The following is a 26,883-nucleotide window of genomic DNA, read 5'->3' on the forward strand; positions in this document are numbered from 1 at the left end:
GTGGGAAAACTGAGCTGACAACCTGCCATTAGGAGAATTGTTACTGTTTTAAAGCTGGTACGTTTCTGACTTTTTGGCCCCCACTAGATTCCCAGCTCCCATCCAATACCAAACCACTGGAGAATGGATCGGCTAATTCCATCCAATGTTACTTCTTAAGTCTATCTCCTAGCTCTGTGGAAAGGTGTCCTTGGGTATTTACTGGAGAGCTCCTAGTTTGCTGCTTCATCTGTTGTGATAAGTAAATTGCTGAACTTAAGTTCAATATGTTCAAATCTATGTTTTGAAGTTAGATGGATGAACACACATTCATTCTCTTGCTTTGTCGAAGTAGTTAAGTAACCAACCATGTTATCTTGAAGCCATGTCTCAGGATAAGGTAATAAACAAAGAAAATTGGAAAAAGTTTTTTCAAGCTTAATTTCTTCCCTGTACCAGGTGGTTGGAATTGGCAAAGCAAGTAGCAATCTCTATGCGGAGGCACGAAAAATGCTGCACTTGATATTGCTGCTGTTGTTGTCCTTGAGGAAAAGTTCTGAATTTCCACATTCACTGCGGATGGGTAGGTATATTTTATATCCTAAGGCTAGTTCTTGATTTGGAGGTTTATGAACTGGAAATATTAATTTCTGCACATTCTTAGAAGAATTTAATGAAAGGTACTTTAATTGTTCAATAATTTATCAATGTTACATAATTGGTGTTGTATTTAATTGCTGTGCGAAACCATTCAATAACCAGTGCTCCAACTCTGGGTATTGTGCAAGAAGAAAGCTCCTGTAATGAGGCTGGAGCTATTGTAATTCCTCTGCTTCATTTAAACCCAGCTATCTGACTTCTCACCAAGAACAAGGAACAAGTTGCAGAAAAGATGGACATTATAAATAGTGGGTTCGGCTGTCTTGAACATACTGCTTCTGGGAAGGGAAGGACTAAGCTTTTCCTATGCGACTTAGAGGGATGCCCCTCCACCCTCTGCCCCTTCATTTGTTTTCTTCTTTACACTTGGTGGCACGGTGACACAGTGGTTAGCACTGCTGCCTCACAGTGCCAGGGACCTGGTTTGATTTCCAGCTTTGGTCACTGTCATTGTGAAGTTTGTAAATTCTCCCCATGTCTGCGTGGGTTTCCTCTGGGTGTTCCGGTTTCCTTCCACAGTCCAAAGATGTGCAGGTAAGGTGGACTGGCCATGCTGAATTGCCCCTGTGTGTCAGGAGGACTAGCTACGCTAAATACATCGGGTTATGGGTGGGATTGTGGTCGGTGCAGACCTGATGGGCCAAATGCCTCCTCCTGCACTGAAGGAATTCTATTTCTTGTCTTCTAGTCCTCTTATTTTCTTTCCATCACACCTCAGTTTTCAATTTAACCTTACTTCTCTTCCCCTCATTTGCCTCACCACTGAGCGATTCTTTCCCATCCTCTAGAGTATTTCACATTTTATAGAAACGGTGATATGTGTGATTTGACAGGAAAGCCACAATAAGTGGCTGTGAAATTGAATGTAAGGAATCAAAGTCCCCTCATACAGTTACAACCCACACGCCACAAACCTGTCAATATATTCAGAAGATGGAATCACCCATAATTTGTATAATTCTAGTTGCAGCTGATGACAATAGATTAGTTTTAGTACCCTGATTTCTGTTGGTAGAACAAAATTTATTATGTTAAGTATGTGTGAAAATGTCTACACCAATAGAGTATACCAAATTTATTACATCTTTTTCCATTAAAATTGGACACCTGAAAATAATTGGCCAGGATGTGGAGATGCCGGTGTTGGACTGGGGTGGACAAGACGAGAGGTCACATGACACCAGGTTCTAGTCCAACAGCTTTATTTGAAATCACAAGCTTTCGGAGTGCTGCTCTTTCAAATAAGAATCTGATAGATATTTGTGTCTAAATAACAAATGGAAACAGTGAAATAAGTCATCCACTGTAATGAGTGCTCATAAGTACACTGTATGAAAATGTAGACTACATTAGGATACCTTTGAATTTGTATAACATTTGAAATTATGCTTGAAACTTGTACATCCTATATGCTAAGTGTAATTTTACCAATATGTGAATTTTATATTTACAAAAGCATCAGAAAGAAAGCAATAATTGTTATCCTCATCTCTAGCCACTGGTATTTGGTGGTGGAAGCGGGCATGTTAGCAACGTTTAAGAGGCATCTGGATGGGTACATGAATAGGGCGGGAATAGAGTGATATGGACTGAGTAAATGCAGAAGTCTTTTTTTAGTTTAGTTATTGCATCATGATCGGTACGGGCTTGAAGGGCCTGTTCCTGTGCTGTACTTTTCTTTGCTCTTTGTTGTTCTTTGTATATACAACAAAGCATTAAAAGACTAAATTGTGTCAAACTTGGTCATTCACGTAAGCTGTTTGTTGACTGCCTCCTTTCCGAGGAGCAGGAGAACAATGCAGGTGGGGTTACTACACCAGTTAGCTCAGTATTTGGCCACTGGAATAGGAATCATAATCTCCTGGGTCACTGTGCGCAGTCTGCATGTTCTCCCCGTCTCTGCATGGGTTCCCTCCGGGTGCTCCGGTTTCCTCCCACAGTCTGAAAGACATGCTGGTTAGGTGCATTGACCCAAACAGGTGCCGGAATGTGGCAACTAGGTGCCGGAATGTGGCAACTAGGGGATTATCACAGTAACTTCATTGCAGTGTTAATGTAAGCCTTACTTGTGACTAATAAATAAGCTTTACTTTTAAAAACTTTAGAACATATGAAGATAAGAACAAGAAAAGGCTATTCAGCCATTCAAACTTGTTCTACTTTTCAGTTAGTGAATTAGTTTTTGGCAGAACTCCATTTACTCCCCTTTGTTTCATAACCTTCAGTTCCCTTTCCCAATAAATATCTATCAATTTCAGTACTGAAAACATTTTTTTAAACTTAATTTATAGGATGCTTGTGTGGGCTGGGCCAGCATTTATTGCCCATTCCTAGTTGCCCTTGAGAAGGTAATGGTGAGTTATCTTCTTGAATCATTGCAGTCCCTGAGGCGTAGTTGTATCCACAGTGCTGTTAAAGAGGGAGATCCAGGATTTTGATCCAGTGACAGTGAAGGAATTGGGAGGGCAACCTCCAGGTGGTTGTGTTCCCATGTGTCTGCTGCCCTTGTCCTTCTAGATGTTAGTGGTCATGGGTTGGAAATTGCTGCTAAGGAACCTTAGTGAGTTCCTGCATTGCACCTTGTTCACACGACTGGCACTGTTCATTGGTGGTGTAGGGATTGAATGTTTGTGGAAGGGGTAGCAAACAAGGAGGCTGCTTTGATCTGAATGGTGTCAAGTTTCAAGTGTTGGAGCTGCATTCATCTAGGGAAGTGTAGAGTATTCCATCACACTCCTGACTTGTGCCTTCAGATGGTGGACAGGCTTTGGAGAGTCAGGAGGTAAGTTACTTCTGCAGGATTCCTAGCCTTTGATTTGCTCTGGTAGCCACAGTGTTTATATGTCCGGAATGTTGATTGATTATCAGAAACTATGACTGATTTAGAAGAGTTAAAATTTTGATAACCCTTTGTGAATTCTATATTAATGGTGTTGTATTTTATGCAGAAAGTGGGCACTAAGTGAGAATTTATTTGAATCTCCTATAGACGCAGATAAAAACTGTTGATTTAGGAGTTATATGCTTGCAGTGTGTAACTCTGTAAATAAATATAAAAGTGTGTAAAGATTGGCTGCTGTTCTATTGTCCCCAAATAGCTTTCTCGAATAGAACAGCCTTGTGTGAAAATTTGCTTCCTCTGTTTCTTTATCCACTGTATTATTGACCTCGTCTTGTTTTAATGTGGCTACTGGAGCAAGACCATCTCCTCGACCACCACCTCACCTTCCCTGACCACCTCACATACACCCGGGCTCTGCATATTTAACACAGATTTTAATTAAATCGATGTATGAGGTCACTGAATAGAGGAAGGATGGGACCTCTAATTTAACCTGATGGTGATTGGCAAGTAAATCTTCTGTGTTCTCTCCTTTGCGACAAAAGATAATGATAAGTTTGACTGAATTTGTGTTTTCCAGCTGCCATTCTAGATGATCCAATGGAATGCAGCAGAGGTGAACGACTTGCCATTAGTCTCGCGAAAAACCAAATCAACCGTATGGTGGAACAATCGGAAGAGGCAAGGCTGGATGTTGACCTGTTTGAGCTGCTACGGGACAGTGAATATGAAACAGCAGAAACTAGTAGGTACCCAAAAATATCTCACTTCAGCAGATAAACAAGGTATTGATTGTGACTGTCTCTGTTGCAGAGACATAGGCTGCGAATTAGTGGCTGCATTAGCCATGGGCGCAATTCCTGTAATGGCTGCTAAATCTCACAGGTGCTGAAAACGCGATTCTCGACAGTGAGAGTTTGATTTCTGATCTTCCTAAGCCCCCTTCCTGCTAACAGGTTCCTAGCCAGGAGCATGAAAAGCCTGATTTGCATTGTCAGCTCAGTCACAGGCATCACAACACATTGTCCACCTTTGTTGTGTCTTCCCACCCAGCCAGTATGCCAGAGTATTCACTACTGCTTTTGAAAAATCAGAACCTGGCGCCATGACCTCTGAGAGGGAGGTTGGAGATCAGGGTGTGTGTCATCACTGTCCACCAAGGAGAGAGACAGGGCACCAGAAAGTTCAGGGGTGCGGGGGGTGGATAACTGAAATGAGAGAAGCTGTCGGGGGTCTGTGATTGACTATAAAGAGATCTGCAATTCCAGTCATGGGAACGAGAGAGGTCATGGGGAAGTCTGTGAAGGTGAGCAGGCGGGTATACTCTTGTTCTGTGCCATGCCAGGTGGGCTGGGTAGGTGTACACATGACGATGCTTATTGGAGCCCCCTGTGTGAAAGGGCAGGTGGCAATGCTGGCTACTGCTGAGGATTTAATGTCTAGTGATTTTTATTATGGAGATTGACAGCAATGAGCTCCCCTGATGGCTACGCTTGAGTTAACAGGGTGCCTATTGGCACAGCCCAGCACTGAGGGAGGAACCAACTGTGCCCAGTTTGTAAACAGAGATTTCTGTTTGTGACATTAATTGGCCCTCAAGAGTTAACCTTTGCACCATATATTACAAACAGCAAAGGTCCCAGCACTGATCCCTGAGGAACACCACTTGTCACAGTCTTCCATTCAGAATCGCACCCTTCCACTGCTACCCTCTGTCTTCTTTGACTGAGCCAGTTTTGTATCCACATTGCCAGCTCACCTCTGATCCCCTGCAACTTCACCTTAGAACATAGAACATAGAACATAGAACATTACAGCGCAGAACAGGCCCTTCGGCCCACGATGTTGCGCCGACCAGTTAAAAAACAATGTCCCACTAATCTAAACCAATCCCTTTTCATCCGTAAACCTATCCACGGATCTCTTAAACGCCCCCAAACTAGGCGCATTTACAACTGCAGCAGGCAGGGCATTCCAATCCCTCACCACCCTCTGGGTAAAGAACCTACCCCTGACATCCGTCCTATAACTACCACCCCTTAATTTAAAGCCATGCCCCCTCGTGCTAGCTTTCTCCATCCGAGGAAAAAGGCTATCACTATCCACACTATCTAAACCTCTAATCATCTTATATGTTTCAATAAGGTCCCCTCTTAGCTGCCTTCTTTCTAACGAAAACAACCTCAAATCCCTCAGTCTCTCCTCATAGGACCTTCCCTCCATACCAGGCAACATCCTGGTAAACCTCCTCTGCACCCTCTCCAAAGCCTCCACATCCTTCCTGTAATGTGGGGACCAGAACTGCACACAGTACTCCAAGTGCGGCCGCACCAGAGTTGTGTACAGTTGCAACATGACGCTGCGACTCCTAAATTCAATCCTCCTACCAATAAACGCCAAGACACCGTATGCCTTCTTAACAACCTTATCTACTTGATTCCCAACTTTCAGGGATCTATGTACACATACACCTAGATCCCTCTGTTCATCCACACTATTCAAAGTCCTCCCATTAGCCCTATACTCAACACATCTGTTATTCCTACCAAAGTGAATTACCTCACACTTCTCCGCATTAAACTCCATCCGCCACCTCTCGGCCCAGCTCTTCAACCTGTCTAAGTCTCCCTGCAAACTATGACACCCTTCCTCACAATCTACCACACCTCCGACTTTGGTGTCATCAGCAAATTTACTAATCCACCCAACTATACCCTCATCCAGATCATTAATAAAAATTACAAACAGCAGTGGCCCCAAAACAGATCCCTGAGGCACACCACTTGTAACCGAACTCCATGACGAATATTCACCATCAACCACCACCCTCTGTCTCCTATCTGCTAGCCAATTCCTGATCCAATTTCCTAGACTACCCTCAATCCCATACATCTGCATTTTCTGCAGAAGCCTACCATGTTGAACCTTATCAAACGCCTTACTAAAATCCATATATACCACGTCAACTGCCTTACCCCCATCCACCTCTTTGGTCACTTTCTCAAAAAACTCAATAAGGTTAGTAAGGCACGACCTACCCTCCAAAAAACCATGCTGACTATCTCCAATCAATTCATTACTCTCCAAATAACTATAAATCCTATCCCTAATAATTTTTTCTAAAACCTTGCCCACAACAGAAGTAAGACTCACCGGTCTATAATTCCCGGGGAAGTCTCTGTTCCCCTTCTTAAACAATGGGACAACATTCGCTATCCTCCAATCATCCGGTACTATACCAGAGACCAACGACGACCTGAAGATCAGAGCCAGAGGCTCTGCAATCACCTCTCTTGCCTCCCAGAGAATCCTAGGGTAAATCCCATCCGGACCAGGGGACTTATCTATTTTCAAACCCTCTAAAATATCCAGCACATCCCCCTTCTGCACCAGTCTGTCACAAGGACGTTGTCAAAGTCCTTACTGAGGTCCATGTAGACAACATCCACTGCCTTACCCTCATCAATCACCTTTGTCACTTCCTCGAAAAACTCGATCAAGTTCGTGAGACACGAGCTCCCCTTCACAAAACCAAGTTGCTTCTCGCTAATATGTCCACTTATTTCCAAGTGGGAATAAATTCTGTCTCGAAGAATCCTCTGTTACAATTTCCTGACCAGTGATGTAAGGCTCACAGTCCTGTAACTACCTGGATTACTCTTGTTACCCTTCTTAAACAAAGGAACAACTCTGGCTATTCTCCAATCCTCTGGAATCTCCCCTGTAGTCATTACTGAGTAAGAAGTCTCGCAACACCAGGTTAAAGTCCAATCCGTTTGTTTGATAGTAAACTCACAAGCTTTTGGAAACACTGTTCCTTCATTAGGTGTGTGGAAGGTTCATCACTGTCCACCAAGGAGAGAGACAGGGCACCAGAAAGTTCAGGGATGCGGGGGGTGGATAACTGAAATGAGAGAAGCTGTCGGGGGTCTGTGATTGACTATAAAGAGATCTGTAATTCCAGTCATGGGAACAAGAGAGGTCATGGCGAAGTCTGTGAAGGTGAGCAGGCGGGTATACTCTTGTTCTGTGCCATGCCAGGTGGGCTGGGTAGGTGTACACATGACGATGCTTATTGGAGCCCCCTGTGTGAGGGGACAGGTGGCAATGCCTTCCACACACCTGACGAAGGAACAGTGTTTCTGAAAGCTTGTGAGTTTATTATCAAATAAACTGGTTGGACTTTAACCTGGTGTTGTGAGACTTCTTACTGTGTTTATCCCAGTCCAACACCGACATCTCCACATCGTCATTACTGAGTCCAGTCAATACAAGGGAAACAATGCACTGGGATGACATCACTGCATAGAGGGAATGGAGCCAATGCTGCAACTCCAAATGCATCCCTAATGATTGGTGTGCCATTGCTGTACCAGTCAGTGGAAATCAAGCAGCCTAAATGTGATTAACAAAGGTGAGTTTAAAAATATAGAGAGATCAGAAGTATACAAACATCAATATTCTACATCCTTAAATGCCTAACACCACCTGGGTCCTGACTTTATAGCAACAATTTCTTTACCTTCCTAAACCCACAGCTACATCTAGATGTCTCTAGATGTCCCTAGGTGCCTGCTGCCTGCCATGCATGAGGTGATCCTGGTGGGTATCCTCTGGAGAGATGGGATCTTGTGCGTGACACAAGTGTTGTGGTACCACCCTGTTTCATCTGCTGGGTTGGAAGCACCTCAGTCTCTGGCAGGCAATGTCAGATGGATTGGACACTCAAAGGGTCTCCTGCCTTCCTGTGTGTAAATGGTTGCCCTTCTTTCCTCCATAGCATCCAACATCCATGTCAGGGCACCCTCTGTGAACCTTGGAACTGGCTTTCTTGCTGTCATAATTGTGGCTGTGCTGTGGGCAAGAGGTGTGGAGCTGATCCCAGGGTGGCTTGCTGCACCACTGGCATGCTGTTATTCCTGTGAAATTTCTTTTCTCCCCAAGTGTGTAATAATTCCAGTCTAGGTCACACCAATGGGGCCTGCAGGATTCACTCCTGTTTTCGGGCCAAAATTGACATTCAGTCAAATTTTGGGAAGCTTATCTTTAAACAATAACTAGTTCATTGTAAGAAGGTCAACTATTTACCATTTATATAGATGATCTGGAGGAGGGAACCGAGTGTATGGTGTCGAAATTTGCTGATGACACCAAGATTGGTGGAACGGCAAATTGCGCGGAGGGTGTGGAGAGTCTGCAGAAGGATCTAGATAGGCTGGGCGAATGGGCCAGGAAATGGCAAATGGAATATAATGTTGGCAAGTGCAAGGTGGTCCACTTTGGTAGGAATAATGGTAGGAAGGACTATTACTTACGGGGCGAAAAACTGCAGCAGGCGACGGTGCAGAGGGACCTCGGGGTCCTTGTGCATGAGTCGCAAAAACCCAGCTTGCAGGTGCAGCAGGTGGTCAGGAAGGCAAATGGGATGCTGGCCTTCATAGCGAGACATAAGAACCTGTACCGCATGCCCCCCTCTCCCCCACCGCACCCCCTTCCCCCCAACTGCACAGCCCCTCCCCCCAGAGTGTTTCATTGTTTCACTCCAACAGTGAATATAAAATAAAATATAAATATTTTAGAATATAAAAGTAGGGAGGTCTTGCTGCAGCTGTATAGGGCATTGGTGAGGCCGCAGCTGGAGTACTGTGTGCAGTTTTGGTCACCGTATTTACGCAAGGATATTTTGGCCTTGGAGGGAGTGCAGGGAGGTTTACTAGGCTGATGCCGGAGTTGAGGGGGTTGAGCTATGAGGAGAGGCTGAATAAACTGGGCTTGTACTCGTTAGAGTTTAGAAGAATGAGGGGAGATCTCATTGAAACGTATAAGATGATGAATGGGATGGATAGGATCGAGGTGGAGAGGCTCTTCCCGCTCAGAAAGGACAGTAGGACTAGGGGGCACAGCCTCAAGGTAAAGGGGGGGCGGTTTAGAACGGAGTTGAGGAGGAACTTCTTCACTCAAAGGGTGGTGAATCTCTGGAATTCTCTGCCCATTGAAGTGGTGGAGGCTGCCTCGCTAAATATTTTTAAGACGCGGGTTGATGGGTTTTTGATATGCGAGGGGATTAAGGGTTATGGGGAGAGGGCGGGAATGTGGAACTGAGACATGACAGATCAGCCATGATCTTATTGAATGGCGGGGCAGGCTCGAAGGGCTAGATGGCCTACTCCTGCTCCTATTTCTTATGTTCTTAAGGCAACTATTTATGTATGTACATGACTGCAGGCATTAGACTGTCTGAGCCATGAGCTTTCAATTGACAATGGTTTCATGGTCATAATTAACATTTAATTCCAGACTTTTGTATTGAATTCAAATTCCACTACCTACCAAGGTGGGATTCAAACCTGGGTCACCAGAAATGGTATCTGGATTATTAGTGCAGTGGCAATAGCATTGCGCCACTGTCCCTCCCAATAGGTGTGGATGTACTTACCAAGGGGTCATCACTATCAGATGAATTGTGCCTTAGTATCCTATCACCCAGGTTTCATCTTCCATGCTCTGCTGACGCTCTTGAGTGATGAAAAATTATGGTCGCACTCAGGTACTTTTACCCACTCAGGTCAACACCATTTCAGGAAAAGTTATTCTTCATCCTTTGGACATCATCTTGGCAAAAGGCTGGATTATTAGCCTCAGTGAAGTGTCAAAAAGGTGAGCACTAAGTCCCAGTTGAGGTCATCAGAGCAGTTGGACAGTTTGAGGGGGATTTGCCATAATTAATGACAGCCAGGATATTGATGTCTTCTGATGTTTCACTGAGGTTGAGGTTAATACAGGTGCTACACTCAGTAGAGAAAATTCCTGATTGGGAATAATATAGAATCATAGAAAAACTACAGCACAAACATGCCCTTTGGCCCATAAATTGCGCCGATCTTATCTTTACCTACTAGGCTTACCTAAATCCCTCAATCCTATTAAGTCCCATGTACTCATCGAGAAGTCTCTTAAAAGACCCTATCGAATTTGCCTCCACCACCATTGCCAGCAGCCAATTCCACTCACCCACCACCCACTGAGTGAAAAATTTACCCTGACATCTCCTCTGTACCTAGTCCCCAGCACTTTAAACCTTTTTAAAGTATCTGTATGTTCCTATATTCGAGTGTTACTTGTAACATGCCTATGATGTCGTTTGATCCCTCCTGGATTATGTAACAGTAATTCACTTGTCCTTAGCCATTGGTTTGCTACCCATGGTTCTTTATTGGATAGGACAGTTGCATTTACTCTTGTATCCAATTTGAAATTGGTGATGTGTCCTGTGATACAAATGTCCACATTCCAGGAAATATCTCAGATCTTTGATATCACTGAGGAAACATAGTTGTTTCACTTTTTGCTGAGATTCTTTTATCCATTTATTGGCCTTGTATGCAAATATTCTCTTGATCTCCTGTGTATTTTGAGGTTTTAGCTCTGCACATTTTTCTAGTGTGCCAAGCTTTTACAATGAACCTCTTCTGTGGGGCTTGCAGGGAATTGTTTGTGCCATTCGGGTCTTTTGGTGCCACAGTGTTGGCATGATTTACTAACAACTTGAGCTCTTGTTCCATTATTGTGCCAGAGTCTCTTTGGAGTTCTTTTGTTAAATAAGTTGTATTGTCACTGGATATTTTCTGAACCACGGTTTCTCTTATCCTCTTAATTTGGCTTTACTGATTGATCTCTGATTGACTAATTGGGTTGCTCTCTCCAAAGTTAGGTCTTCGAGTTCCAGTGGGTCAAATAGGGTAACACTGGTTCCCCTGACTACACTGCGGCCTTGTGTCAACTCAGATTTAAGATCACCAGGAAACTTCAAAATAAGAAGCCTGGACCCTCTAATGAAGTTTTAAATAAGATAAAAAGTACTGGCAGATAATTTTTGAACTTTGTCCTCAGTTTTTATAATTTCATTTTCCTTTCAGTCCAGCCTGACTGTCATGTGCTACACTGCTGGCAGTGGACTCATTTTTGCAGCTTTCTTGCAGCTGCACTCTGGATGTGCTGATCCTGATTGTTTTGAAAAGTAATTTCTTGCTGTATTTTGCTCACCATTCCTGTGATTTGGCTAGGTCTCTTGACTCTGCCTTCATGCAGCCATCTTTTTCTTCTGCACTAAAAACTCTTTTCATTTTTGTTGTCCTTTCTTGAATTTTGCTCAGCCCTTTTGCGATTTGGCTCTGTCCCTTGACTCTGCCTCTGTTTGATCAGGTCTAGCTTTTCATCTGCACTGTGGGTTCTTCTATTTTCATATTTTTCCATGCTTTGAATTTTTCTCAGCTTTTTTTGATCTCACTAAGTCCTTTGGCTCTGAGCTTGATCAGGAATAGCAGTGGCTTTCTACATGATGTCTGTCTCCATGTCTGCAATGGAGCAATTTTCTGTAATCTCCAACTTTGTCTTCAGTTTAGAATGGAATAGATCTTTGTTGTTCATGCTAACGCAGGAATTTATCTTTGGCTTTACCTCCAGTATAATTTATAATCATTAGTTAAAAGTGACTATTTCCTGTAAATTCACATTCTTACTTTTGTGCATCGATAATATACACCCAAACCATACGAATATAACACATTACACACTGCCTTTAAAGCATTTGCTATAATTTAATAAATAAAATAAATAAAAACCTGGGTTAAGTTTACATTGTTATTTTGTATGCTTTTAGTTCTGGGAACAAAAGACCTCTTCAACAGATTTTTCCTGCAATAAGCATTTAAAGCACCAGCCTGAAGGGAATTTTGAATTGCTGATATAAAGAGGAATAACTGATACTGGTCTGAGCTTTCTTCTTAACTGCATTGCTAAATAAGTTATCAAGCAGTGTCTCTGTCAGCCAATGATTTTACCAGCAGTGTTGCCAGCTTACTTTTGCGTTTCACACTCAGATGACCAGTATACCTTCTCGAAAACATCTTGACTCACTCCAAACCCTTCAAATTTTCTAGTTAAAAACAGACACTGGCTAACCTTTTTAAAAAATATAGTTAGTGTTCTCTGTGAAGCTTAACTTCTGGTCTCGTACCTGTTCCCAGATACTGGAAACACTCTATAACTACGACCATTTGATCATTAAGATACAGCGATTCACACAGCGACAGGCCATTGCTATATAAAAGTAGCTCTTTGGTTTCATCTACCATGATGAAAAGTCATTGGCCAGCAGGATTAAGGAAAATCTCAAGGCTTTTTATACATATATAAAAAGCAAGAGGGTAGCCAAGGAAAGGGTTGGCCCACTCAAGGACAGGGAAGGGAATCTATGCGTAGAGCCAGAGGAAATAGGCAAGGTATTAAATTAGTGCTTTTCAGTTTTCACCAAAGAGAAGGACTTGGTGGATGCTGAGTCTGGGACAGGATGTTTAGATAGTTTGGATCATGTTGAGATCAAAAAGGAGGAGGTATTGGGAGTCTTGAGAAACATTAAGATAGACAATTCCTGAGGCCCTGATGGGATATACCCCAGAATACTGAGAGGCAAGGGAGGAAATTGCTGGGGCTTTGAGAAAAATCTTTGCATCCTCACAGGCTACAGGGAAGATTCAGTAAACAGTCTGACAACACCAGGTTTAAGTCCAACCGATTTATTTGATAGTAAACTCACAAGCTTTCGCGGTTTGCCTCTTCGTCGAAGAAGGTTTGTCTCTTTTCGTCGAAGAGGCAAACCTCGAAAGCTTGTGAGTTTACTATCAAATAAATCGGTTGGACTTAAACCTGGTGTTGTCAGACATCTTACTGTGTTCACCTCAGTCCAACGCCAGCATCTCCACATCATGACTACAGGGAAGATCCCAGAGGATTGGAGAATAACCAGTGTTGTTCCTTTGTTTAAGAAGGGTAGCAAGGATAATCCAGGTAATTACAGACTAATGAGCCTTGCATCAGTGGTAGGGAAATTATGGGAGATGATTCTTCGAGACAGAATTTACTCCCACTTGGAAATGAGTGGACATATTAGTGAGAGGCAACATGGTTTTGTGAAGGGGAGGTCGTGTCTCACAAACTTGATCAAGATTTTGAGGAAGTGATAAAGGTGATTGATGAGGATAGGGCAGTGGATGTTGTCTACATGGACTTCAGTAAGGCCTTTGACAAGGTCCCTCATGGCAGACTGGTACAGAAGGTGAAGTCACACGAGATCAGAGGTGAGTTGGCAAGATGGATACAGAACTGGCTCGGTCATAGAAGACAGAGGGTAGTAGTGGAAGGGTGCATTTCTGAATGGAGAGCTGTGACATGTGGCGTTCCTCAGGGATCAGTGCTGGGACTTTTGCTGTTTGTAATATATGTAAATGTTTTGGAGGAAATGTAACTGGTTTGATTAATAGGTTTGCGAATGACACAAAGGTTGGTGGATTTGTGGATAGCAATGAGGATACAGTAGGATATAGGTTGATTGGAGACTTGGGCAAAGAGATGGCAGAGGGAGTTTAGAACATAGAACAGTACAGCACAGTACAGGCCATTCGGCCTCGATGTTGTGCCGAGCTATGTCCGAATCCAAGATCAAGCTATCCCCTTCCCTATCATTCTGGTGTGCTCCACGTGCCTGTCCAATAACCATTTGAAAGTTCCTAAAGTGTCCAACTCAACAGCAGGCAATGCATTCCACACCCCAACCACCGAACCTACCTCGGACATCCCTCCTATGTCTCCCACCATGAACCTTATAGTTATGACCCCTAGTAACAGATACATCCACCCAAGGAAATAGTCTCTGAACGTCCACTCTACCTATCCCCCTCATCATCTTATAAACTTCTATTAAGTCGCCACTCATCCTCCTCCAGTCTAAAGAGAAAACCCCCAACTCCCTCACCCTTTCCTCATAAGATCTATCCTCAAAACCAGGCAGCATCCTGATAAATCTCCTCTGCACTCTCTCCAATGCTTCTACATCCTTCTTATAGTGAGGTGACCAGAACTGCACACAATATTCCAAATGTGGTCTCACCAAGATCCAGTATAGTTGCAGCAAAACCTCACAGCTCTTAAACTCAAACCCCTTGTTAATAAACGCTAACACACTATAAGCCTTCTTCACGGCTCTATCCACTTGAGTGGCAACCTTCAGAGATCTGTGGATATGAACCCCAAGATCTCTCTGTTCCTCCACATTCCTCACAATCCTGCCGTTGACCCTGTAATCCGCATTCAAGTTTGTCCTACCAAAATGAATCATCTCGCACTTATCAGGGTTAAACTCCATCTGCTACTTTTCGGCCCAGCTCTGCATCCTATCAATGTCTCTTTGCAGCCTACAACAGCCCTCCACCTCATCCACTACTCCACCAATCTTGGTGTCATCAGTAAATTTACTAACCCACCCTTCAGCCCCCTCTTCCAAGTCATTGATAAAAATCACAAATAGCAGAGGATCCAGCACTGAACCCTGTGGTACACCGCTGGTATCTGGCCTCCAGTCTGAAAATTTGCCCTCTACTACCACCCTCTATCTTCTATGAGACAGCCAGTTACTTATCCAATCAGCCAAATTTCTTTCCATCCCACACCTCCTTACTTTCTTCATGAGCCTACCATGGGGAACCTTATCAAACGCCTTACTAAAATCCATGTATACAACATCAACTGCTCTACCTTCATCTACACACTTGGTTATCTCCTCAAAGAATTCAATCAAATTTGTGAGGCAAGACTTACCCCTCACAAATTCGTGCTGACTATCCCTGATTTAAGCTGCGTCTTTCCAAATAGTCATAAATCCTATCCCTCAGAACCTTTTCCATTAACTTACCGACCACTGAAGTAAGACTAACTGGCCTATAATTACCGGGATCATTCCTATTTCCTTTCTTGAAGAGAGGAACAACAACAAGAGGATTGGATAGGGTGGACAGTGAGAGCCTTTTACCTTGGATGGTGATGGCTAACACGAGGGGGCATAGCTTTAAATTAAGGGGTGATAATTATAGGACGGATGTCAGAGGTAGGTTCTTCACTCAGAGGGTGGTAAGGGCATGGAGTGCCCTGCCTGCAGCAGTTGTGGACTCGTCAACTTTAAGGGCATTCAAATGGTCAGTGGATAGGCATATGGATAACATTGGAATAGTTTAGGTTAGAGGGTCATTAGATTGGCTCCACTGGTCGGCGCAACATCGAGGGCCGAAGGGCCTGTACTGCGCTGTAATGTTCTATGTTCTATTTGCCACTCTCCAGTCCTCTGGCACTATCCCTGTGGACAGTGAGGACCCAAAAATCAAAGCTAAAGGCTCTGCAAGCTCATCCCTTGCCTCCCGAAGTATCCTAGGGTGTATCCCATCTGGCCCATGGGATTTATCAACCCTCAAGTTTTTCAAAATTGCTAATACATCTTCCCTCAGAACATCTACCTTCTCCATCCTATCAGCTGTATCACACTCTCATCCTCAAAAACATGACCCTTCTCCTTGGTGAACACTGAAGAAAAGTATTCACTCAACGCCTCACCTATCTCTTCTGATTCCATGCACAAGTTCCTACCACTATCCTTGACTGGCCCTAACCTCACCCTGGTTATTCTTCTATTTCTCACATAAGAGTAAAAAGCCTTGGGGGTTTCCTTAATCCGATCCACCAATGACTTCTCATGCCCCCTCCTAGCCCTCCTAGGCCCTTTTATTAACTCATTCCTTGCTACCTTATAATCCTCAAGTGACCCAACTGAACCTTGTTTTTTCATCCTTACATACGCTTCCTTTTCCCTCTTGACAAGACATTCAACCTCCTTTGTGAACCATGGTCCCCTCACTCGGCCATTTCCCCCCTGCCTGACAGGGACACACAGTATTTGGTCCTTGAACAAGCCCCACTTTTTATTTGTGCCTTCACCTGACAGTTTCTATTCCTATCTTATGCTCCCTAATTCTTGCCTAATCGCATCATAATTACCCCTGCTCCAATTATAAACCTTGCCCTGCTGTGTGACCCTATCCCTCTCCATTGCAATAATGAAAGACACCAATTTGTGGTCACTGTCTCCAAAGTGCTCTCCCACAAACAAATCTAACACTTGGCCCGGTTCATTACCCAGTACCAAGTCCAATGTATCCCCACGTCTTGTCGGCGTATCCACATATCGTGTCAGGAAACCCTCCTGTACAAATAGTGCCCCATCCAAACTATTCAACCTATAAAGATTCCAATCAATATTTGGAAAATTAAAGTCACCCATGATAACTACTCTGTGACCTCCACACCTATCCATAATCTGCTTTGCCATTTCCTCCTCCATATCTCTATTACTATTTGGGGACCTATAGAAAACTCCTAACAACGTGACTGCTCCTTTCCTATTTCTAACTTCAGCCCATATTACCTCAGGACATTACCTCACATTTGTCCAGATTAATGTATTTTGGAAGGTCTAAATACAGATAGGAAATATACAGTAAATGTTAGAGCCCTTAAGAGTGTTGTTAGGCAGAGGGATCTGGGTGTACAGGTACACAGGTCACTGAAATTGGCAATGCAGGTGGAGAAGGTAATCAAGAAGGTATACAGCATGCTTGCCTTCATTGGCTAGGGCATTGAGTTTAAAAATTGGAAAGTCATGTTGCAGCTTTATAGAACTTTAGTTAGGCCGCACTTGTAATATAGTGTTCAATTCTGGTCACCACACTACCAGAAGGATGTGAAGGCTTTGGAGAGGGTACAGAAAAGATTTACCAGGATGTGGCCTAGTATGGAGGGCAGTGGCTGTGAGGAGAGATTGGAGAAACTTGGGTTTGTTCTCACTGGAACAATGGAGTTGAGAGAGAACCTGATAGAAGTCTATAAGAATATGAGGACATGAACAGAGTGGATAATCAGAAACTTTTCCCCAAGGTGGAAGAGGTTAATTACTAGGGGGCATAGGTTTAAGGTACGAGGGGCAAGGTTGAAAGGAAATATACGAGGGAAGTTTTTTACACAGAGGATGGTTGGTGCTGGGACTCGCTGCCAGGGGAGATTGTAGAAGCAGATACAACGGTGAGTTTTAAGGGGTGTCTTGATAAATACATGAATAGAATGGGAATAGAGGGATATGATCCCTGGAACAGTAGGGGGTTTCAGTTCAGTTGAACAACATGGTCAGTGCAGGCTTGGAGGGCTGAAGGGCCTGTTCCTGTGCTGTACTTTTCTTTGTTCTTTGTTACATTGATCTGCAGAGCACTCAACTGACATCATTTCAGAAAGGTGACAGCATGTTCAAAGTCACTTCTTACAGTTATCATTTTATCTTTTTGAAATAGTTCCACCAAAGCCATATCACCAATATTGTCCCTATCTGGACAATATCCAGGCTTGGAATGACGTGGGAAGTAACATTCGCAGCACACAAATGCCAGGTAATGACCATCACCAATAAGAGACACTCTAACTTCCACCCCTTGACATTCAGTGGTGTAACTATCACTGAATCCCCCACTGTCAACATTCTTGGGCTATCATTGACCAGAAACTCAAATAGACTCACTATATAAACACAGTAGCTACAAGAGCAAGTCAGAGCCTGGGAATCCTGCAGTGAGTAACTCACCTCTTGACTCCTCAAAGCCTGTCCACCATCTACAAGGCACAAGTCAGGAGTGTGATGGAATACTCCCCATTTGCCTGGATGGGTGCAGCTCCAACAACATTCAAGAAGCTTGTCACCATCCAGGACAAAGCAGCCCTGCTTGATTGGCATCACATCCACAAACATTCAATCCCTTTACCACCTACGCTCACTATCAGCAGTGTGTACTATTTACAGGATGAACTGCAACAGTTCACCAAAGATCCTTAGACAGCACCTTCCAAAACAATGACTACTTCCATCTAGAAGGACAAGAGCAATAGATAAATGGGAACACCACAACATGCAAGCTCCCTTCCAAGCCACTCACCATCCTGACTTGGAAATATATCACCGTTCCTTCGCAATCACTGGGTCAAAATCCTGGAATTCCCTCCCTAACAGTACTGTGGGTCAACCCACAGCACATGGACTGCAGTGATTCAAGAAGGCAGCTCACCACCACCTTCTCAAGGGCAACTAGGGATGGACAATAAATGCTGACCAGCCAGCGATGTCCATATCCCATGAATGAAAAAAAACTCACCTGCATGCTCAAAGAAAATTAGTTCCCTTGATTTTCACCTTGTTGGTGAGTATGAAAAATGATAAAGGTGAGACACACAAACCCCTTTTGAACACTGTCATATATTTAACAGGGGTGCCTGGTTGCTTTACGAGAAGATTACATGATTTGATGGTGATTTCATTGGGGTGTATGCTCAGGCGGCACTTTTATTATCAATTTTGTATTGGATGCAGTGCAGAGAGCAGCTCTTCAATAAAATTTATGGTGTGTCTGTTTGAATCCATGTGTGCAAACCATGCACTTTCCTTTCTGTTGAAACCCTCAACCCTGAACATAGTTAGGACACTGCAGAAGAAAAACTAATGATAAAACAGCATTTTATTCATCGAAAACATCACAGAATCCCTACAGTGTTGAAGGAGGCCACTAGGCCATCAGGTCTGTACCAAGTCTCCAATAGAGCATCTTACCAAAGCCCTATCCCCATAACCCGACATATCTACCCTATACATCTTGGGACACTAAGGGACAATTTAGTATGGCTAATCCACCTAACCTGCAAATCTTTGGACTGTGGGAGGAAACTGGAGCATCCAGAGGAAACCCACACAGATGTGGCTTTTTTGGGGTGACTTAAAAACCAAATCTTACCATACCCAGGCACAAAAATTTTGACAAACTTGAAATCTGCCAGTAGGGGAAGTGGGCGGGGCCTAAGGGATGGTGTGCCTCAGGGATCTGTTTTGGGGCCACTGCTGTTTGTAATTTTTATTAATGATCTGGATGAGGGTATAGTTGGGTGGATTAGTAAATTTGCTGATGACACCAAAGTCGGAGGTGTGGTAGATTGTGAGGAAGGGTGTCATAGTTTGCAGGGAGACTTAGACAGGTTGCAGAGCTGGGCCGAGAGGTGGCGGATGGAGTTTAATGCGGAGAAGTGTGAGGTAATTCACTTTGGTAGGAATAACAGATGTGTTGAGTATAAGGCTAACGGGAGGACTTTGAATAGTGTGGATGAACAGAGGGATCTAGGTGTATGTGTACATAGATCCCTGAAAGTTGGGAATCAAGTAGATAAGGTTATTAAGAAGGCATACGGTGTCTTGGCGTTTATTGGTAGGGGGATTGAATTTAGGATTCGCAGCGTCATGTTGCAACTGTACACAACTCTGGTGCGGCCGCACTTGGAGTACTGTGTGCAGTTCTGGTCCCCACATTACAGGAAGGATGTGGAGGCTTTGGAGAGGGTGCAGAGGAGGTTTACCAGGATGTTGCCTGGTATGGAGGGGAAGTCCTATGAGGAGAGACTGAGGGATTTGGGGTTGTTTTCGCTAGAAAGAAGGTGGCTAAGAGGGGATCTTATTGAAACATATAAGATGATTAGAGGTTTAGATAGGGTGGATAGTGATAGCCTTTTTCCTCGGATGGAGAAAGCTAGCACGAGGGGGCATGGCTTTAAATTAAGGGGTGGTAGTTATAGGACGGATGTCAGGGGTAGGTTCTTTACCCAGAGGGTGGTGAGGGATTGGAATGCCCTGCCTGCTGCAGTTGTAAATGCGCCTAGTTTGGGGGCATTTAAGAGATCCGTGGATAGGTTTATGGACGAGAAGGGATTGGTTTAGATTAGTGGGTCATTGTTTTTTAACTGGTCGGCGCAACATCGTGGGCCGAAGGGCCTGTTCTGCGCTGTAATGTTCTATGTTCTATGTTCTAAATCACCTGATAGTAGCAGATGACGCCATTGCGCATGTGCAGATTTCTGTGTTCTGAGACCTCTGCTGCTATTAGCTGGCCTTCATGGCCCAGCACCTCCCTCCTCCCCCACTACTGCAAGGCTCGTGACTGATTGTGACACCCTGCCTGAACGATCATGATGTCCCTTCCCTCCATCCCACCGGTCGTTACTGTAAAGCGGCAGTGCTCCTCCCAATGTCCCCCCCCCACCCCACCCCACCCCACCAATTGCTATTGCCAAGTATGCAGTAATCCCCTCCCTCTCCCCACAATCGCTACTGCAGAGTGACAGTGCCCCCTACTGTTGGCTCAGATTTTGCTATGGATTGAAAAGATATCAATTGATGTAGTGTTCATACACACTTTACACCACAATCAGCTGAGCCTTTATGCACTCTGTCACTCGCACACTTTAATATCTCTTCACACACCACATGCTCAAACTCTCCCTCATACACACAATTCTCTCAGTCTCTCTCCCTTACATACATATTCTCTGTGCTCATATCGCGATGGACTGCTAAAAGGTCTAAACATGTCTCATTTGAAAGGCGTAAACAATTTATGAAGCCTGGTCTAACTGAGGTGCTCTCTGCAGAAACACCTACAGAGACAACATTCATCAACTGCTGCATCTCCTGACTGGGAAATATAAAATGTGATTGAAACCACAGTACCTTTCAGCAGTTCCCAAATTGGATATTATTTGTGTCAGTAATTAAGCGGTGCAATCCCATTTTCACCCGAAAGCTTTGAGGTCTATCTGGTTTTCTCCTTTTCCAAAAGTAATTTAGAGTAATTAAGCATTGACTCCTTCAGAGTTTGCACATTTACCAACTGGAAAGCCCCAAGGGGACAGATTCGAGTTTCTTACTGGTGGCTGGAGGTCTATTTACCCAACATGGTTTTGAACAATGTTTGCCTTTTCAACTCATAACAATGAGCCAAGAAATAAAAGCAGCGTCTAGTTATTTGGCAACCACCCAATCTGACCTGCTTTAGAAACAGTGTGAGGAAATCGGAAAGGTTTTAAATTTTATAAAGTTTTTAAAAAGTAATTTTATTCTTAAATTATAGACAAGCCAATAACAGTGAAGGGAGAGAGCAAGCTGTAATTTTGAGTGGATGCCATCACGATCCAGCTACACAATATTAATTATGGCTGACAATCTGTTCATCACTGGCACACTGGCATCACTTACAACTGCTCCATAAAAGTCAGGGGTTAGAGTGAAGAGAGGTGGGGAGGTGGAGGGTTGGATTCCCGTTGAACTACAGCCCCGGGAGAACAGGAGGGACCCCGACACCGCAAACTTACTGGGTGAGATGGGGGACTCGCATGGATGTTGTGGGGGGAAACTGGGGTGAAATTTCGACGTGCCGTTCGAGGGCTCCGGAGATCAAGGAGCTCCTGTCCCCAGGCCCATGGATGTTCCATTTGCCTGGCTGCACAAAGACCCCTGAGGGATGCCACGTGAGTTATAGAGTCACAGAGTTATAGAGGTTTACAGCATGGAAACAGGCCCTTCGGCCCAACTTGTCCGTGCTGCCTTTGTTTTTTAAAAGCCCCTAAACTAATCCCAATTGCCCGTATTTGGCCCATATCCTTCTATACCCATCGTATCCATGTAACTGTCTAAATGCTTTTTAAAAGTTAAAGTTGTACCTGCCTCTACTACTACCTCTGGCAGCTTGTTCCAGACACTCACCACCATCTGTGTGAAAAAATTGCCCCTCTGGACATTTTTATAATTCTCTCCTCTCACTTTAAACCTATGCCCTCTAGTTTTAGACTCCCCTACCTTTGGGAAAAGATATTGACTATCTACTTTGTCTATGCCCCTCATTATTTTATAGATATCTATAAGGTCACCCCTCAGCCTCCTATGCTCCAGAGAAAAAAGTCCCAGTCTATCCAGCCTCTCCTTATAACTCAATCCATCAAGTCCCGGTAGCATCCTAGTAAATCTTTTCTGCACTCTTTCTAGTTTAATAATATCCTTTCTATAATAGGGAGACCAGAACTGTACACAGGATTCCAAGTGTGGCCTTACCAATGTCTTGTACAACTTCAACAAGACGTCCCAACTCCTGTATTCAATGTTCTGACTGATGAAACCAAACATGCCGAATGCCTTCTTTACCACTCTGTCCATCTCTGACTCCACTTTCAAGGAGCTATGAACTTGTACCCCTAGATCTCTTTATTCTGTAACTCACCCCCAGCAACCTCACGATTATTGACCTGCTTCCTGCTATCCGTCTGCTGGACATGCACTGTAACTGACTCCAGACCTTATATCCCAGGGCCCACTAACAGCAACAGGCAGATCTAGTGACTGCTGGTCCAAGCAAGGGAGCTGACAGTGCGTTAACACAGCTCCTCATACTGCATGGACTCAGCGGTGCTGTTTTGAATGGGAACCCATCTTATGATAGCCAAGAGGCTGCCCCTGCCCTGAGTGGCTAAACTGCAACGCATACCCGGAAGGCAATGCACTAGTAACACTCATGACAATAGCTCAAGGGTCTGCAATGGCTAGTCCCGCATACCCCCCCGAATGCTCTCCCTGCCTACCATGGCCAGGATGTCAATGGTAGGCAACCTATTCATATGATGCATGGCACCAAGGATGGTGTCGGGTTGCCAGTATCCACATGTCACTGGGACAACTGGTCACTGGGATGAAGTGGGGGTCCCAGGGTGGAAAAACAAAATAAATTTGTGTATGTCTCTCGCTCTGTAACCCCAGTGTACAGATGGATTTTGGATTGTTAGCGATGGAGCTGACCATAATATAGCAGCTGCTGAGGAGGGAGGCACAGTAAAAAGTCTGACAACACCAGGTTTTAGTCCAACCTATTTATTTGATAATATACTCACAAGCTTTCGAGGGACACCCTCTTCGTCAGGTGAATGGAGAGTTCTGGCCTCAGACAGAGCATATAAAGCACAGACATATGCTCTGTCTGAGGCCAGAACTCTCCATTCACCTGACGAAGAGGGTGTCCCTCGAAAGCTTGTGAGTATATTATCAAATAAATAGGTTGGACTAAAACCTGGTGTTGTCAGACTTTTTACTGTGTTTACGCCAGTCCAACGCCGGCATACCCACATCAGGAGGGAGGCGTCAGGCTACTACAAGGACAGCCAGGGCCAGATGTCATAGAAGGCGGGCAGAGGGCTGCTGGTCAGGCCCAGGATGTGGCAGCATATCCTCCTGCATTGAGGGGCCAGGGGAAGGAAGAGGCAGAGACCAGAGATTACAGGACATGCAGGTGTTTCAAAGGCATTTTGGAAGCTATGTGCCTGTATCAGCTCTGGTTAAGCAAGGAGGCGGTGCAGGTCCTGGCAGACCTGGAACCTCAGGGTACAGGAGGGCACCCACTCCCAGTGGGAGTTAGGGTAACAGTGGCCCTCAGTTTTTATGCCACAGGCTCCTTCCAGACATCCAGTGGCATTTGTGGCATCCTTGCATAAGTGTGTCTGCCAGGTCACAGATGCTTTGCGTGCGCAGAAAGGCCAGTGCATACACTTTCATGTTCCCAGGCCCAACAGGAAGCCCAGGCTGCAGGCTTCACCATTGTCACTGCCATGCCCCATGTGCAGGGTTTTGTGGATGGGATGCACAATGCCCTGCAGCCATAAGGTGAGGCTCAGCGCTTTATTAACAGGAAGAAGTTCCAATCCCTCAATGTTCGGATAGTATGTTACCACAGACTAATCATTACACACCCAGGGAGTGTGCACCACAGTTACATCCCACAGAGTTCAGACATCCCAGGGCTCTTTGTGGAGGATGAGGGATACCGCAAAGGTCATGGCTGATGATGCCAGTGTGAAGGCCCAGAACCAAGGCGTAGACCCACTACAATGAGGCCCACACTGCCACCCAGTCCATTGTGAAGCGGTGCATTGGGCTCCTGAAGATGCAGCTCCAATGCCTGGACTGCTCTGGGGGTTGCCCTCCGATACAGCCCAGGGCGGGCCTTTCAAACCATGATGTGGCGGTGCCGGTGTTGGGCTGGGGTAAGCATAGTTAGAAGTCTCACAACAGCAGGTTAAAGTCCAACAGATTTATTTGGCAGCACAAGTTTTTGGAGTCTCGCTCTTTCTTCAGGTGAGGCAGCCAGGGCTCTATCAGTGTTACCTGGTGTTGTAAGACCTCTTACTGTGCGGGCCCTCCGATACAGCTGTGGGTGGGCTCTGTGATACAGCCCTGGGTGGCCTCCTACATCATCACAGTGTGCTGTACGCTCCACAACATTGCGCAGCAGCGGGGAGACCACCTGAAGGAGGAAGAGGAGTGCCATCTGCAGCACGTGAGGGAGGAGGAGCCAAAGGATGGAGGACATCACCGCCAGGTTTACTTATTAGCTGATAAACCACTCACCCACCCACCCTGGAAGCCCCATACCGTCTAACCCCAACCAGCCCCTTCAACAACTCCCAATTACCCATCTTCTCCCCCACCCTCTTGCACTCCAGCCAAACCACCCACCCCGCCCCCATGGGTCCGAGTGACATCAAAACAAGGTAATGGACCTGGGCTGGCCGTGCTAGTGAGTAATAGGTCAAGGCTGAACAGTGATGGTGACTTGCTATGGGGCATATCAGGATGCTGTCCTGGTGCCACACAAGTCTAACTCCTACCTGTTCTCCAACACTGATGCCTGGGCACAAACTTGAGTAAGGTGCACAACATGCTGTTATCACATGATAAGTCACCGGGACTGGATGGGATGTACCCCAGGCTACTGTGGGAGGCGAGGGAGGAGATTGCTGAGCCTGTGGCGATGATCTTTGCATCGTCAATGGAGACGGGAGAGGTTCCGGAGGATTGGAGGATTGCGGATGTGGTTCCTTTATTCAAGAAAGGGGGTAGAGATAGCCCAGGAAATTATAGACCAGTCAGTCTAATCTCAGTGGTTGGTAAGCTGATGGAGAAGATCCTGAGAGGCAGGATTTATGAACATTTGGAGAGGTATAGTATGATCAAGAATAGCACGGCTTTGTCAAAGGCAGATCATGCCTCACGAGCCTGACTGAATTTTTTGAGGATGTGTCCAAACACATTGATGAAGGAAGAGCAGTAGATGTAGTTTATATGGACTTCAGCAAGGCGTTTGATAATGTGCCCCAAGGCTTATTGAGAAAGTGAGAAGGCATGGGATCCAAGGGGACATTGCATTGTGGATTCAGAAACGGCTTGCCCACAGAAGGCAAAGAGTGGTTGTAGATGGGTCTTTTTCTGCATGGAGGTCGGTCAGCAGTGGAGTGCCCCAGGGATCTGTTCTGGGACCCTTGCTGTTTGTGATTTTTATAAATGACCTGGATGAGGAAGTGGAGAAATGGGTTGGTAAGTTTGCCGATGACACAAAGGTTGGAGGTGTTGTGGATAGTGTGGAGGGATGTCAGAAGTTGCAGTGAGACATTGATAGGATGCAGACTGGTTGGAGAAGTGGCAGATGGAGTTCAACCCTGATAAGTGTGTGGTGATTCATTTTGGCAGATCAAATAGGATGACAGAATATAATATTAAGCAGTGTGGAAGATCAGAAGCATCTTGGAGTCCGTGTTCATAGGACGCTCAAAGCAGCTTCGCAGGTAGGGGCTGTGGTTAAGAAGGCGTATGGTGTACTGGCATTCATCGATCGAGAAATTGAGTCGGGAGATAATGTTGCAGATGTTTAAGACCCTGGTCAGACACTTGGAGTACTGTGCTCAGTTCTGGTCACCTCATTATAGAAAGGACGTGGAAGCTATAGAAGGGGTGAGGAGGAGATTAACGAGGATGTTGCCCGGATTGGGAGGCATACCTTATGAGGATAGGTTGAGAGAGCTCAGTCTTTTCTCCCTAGAGAGATGAAGGATGAGGGGTGACCTGATAGAGGAGAATAAGATGTTGATCGGATGGGTTCTCAGAGGCTTTTTCCCAGGGCTGAAATGGCTGCCACAAGAGGACACAGGATTAAGGTGCTGGGTGGGGAGTAGGTATAGAGGAGATGTCTGACTTTCCAGAGGAGATGTCAGGAGTAAGTTTTTCACTCGGAGGATGGTGGGTGCATGGAATCAGCTGCCGGCAGTGGTGGTAGAGGCGGATTCGATAGGATTTTTAAGAGACTTTTGAATAAGTACATGGAACTTAGTAAGATAGAGGGTTATAGGTAAGCCTAGAAGGTAGGGATATGTTTGGCGCAACTTGTGGGCCGAAGGGCCTGTTTTGTGCTGTAGCTTTTCTATGTTTCTATGTGAGCCAATGGGTGGAGAGTTGGAGGGAGCAGGCTATTGGTTAATTTTTGCCGAGGGGACATGTGGTGCATCATGATGCTCCGTGCCCCGATGTGTGGGATCGGGTTATGGTTAGCTCTGTGGGGTGAGAATCAGAGACAGCTTAGTCACAGCTGTGGATGCATAAACATTTAATAGTGATTTTAATGTGTAAAAATAACTTAATCCTAACCAGTGCTGACCTTCACCCGTGCCCTCTTGATGACCCTACAACTTCCTTATCTTACGTGGCCTCTTGCTCCGTCTAGGCGACGCACATTGGAGGTGGGGAGCCCAACGGTGATCCACACCCCATGATCTCTGATGCCCTTGGAGGGAGC

General features: G+C 45.0%; 1 protein-coding gene across 1 annotated transcript in view; it reads left to right on the plus strand.

Moving 5' to 3' along the window:
- The window catches only part of LOC145359963 (glutamate receptor ionotropic, kainate 4-like), a 273,024-nt gene that overhangs the window by 53,894 nt on the left and 192,247 nt on the right, over positions 1 to 26,883 (plus strand). The window contains exons 3-4 of the mRNA XM_080214862.1: positions 439 to 562; positions 4,062 to 4,226. Of these exons, the coding sequence (XP_080070988.1) occupies positions 490 to 562; positions 4,062 to 4,226 (238 nt within the window). The 5' untranslated portion in view covers positions 439 to 489. The remainder of the gene's footprint in view (positions 1 to 438; positions 563 to 4,061; positions 4,227 to 26,883) is intronic.

This window comes from Carcharhinus amblyrhynchos, chromosome 29, assembly GCF_965287045.1.
Source record: "Carcharhinus amblyrhynchos chromosome 29, sCarAmb.v2.hapA, whole genome shotgun sequence".
Lineage (NCBI taxonomy): Eukaryota > Metazoa > Chordata > Chondrichthyes > Carcharhiniformes > Carcharhinidae > Carcharhinus > Carcharhinus amblyrhynchos.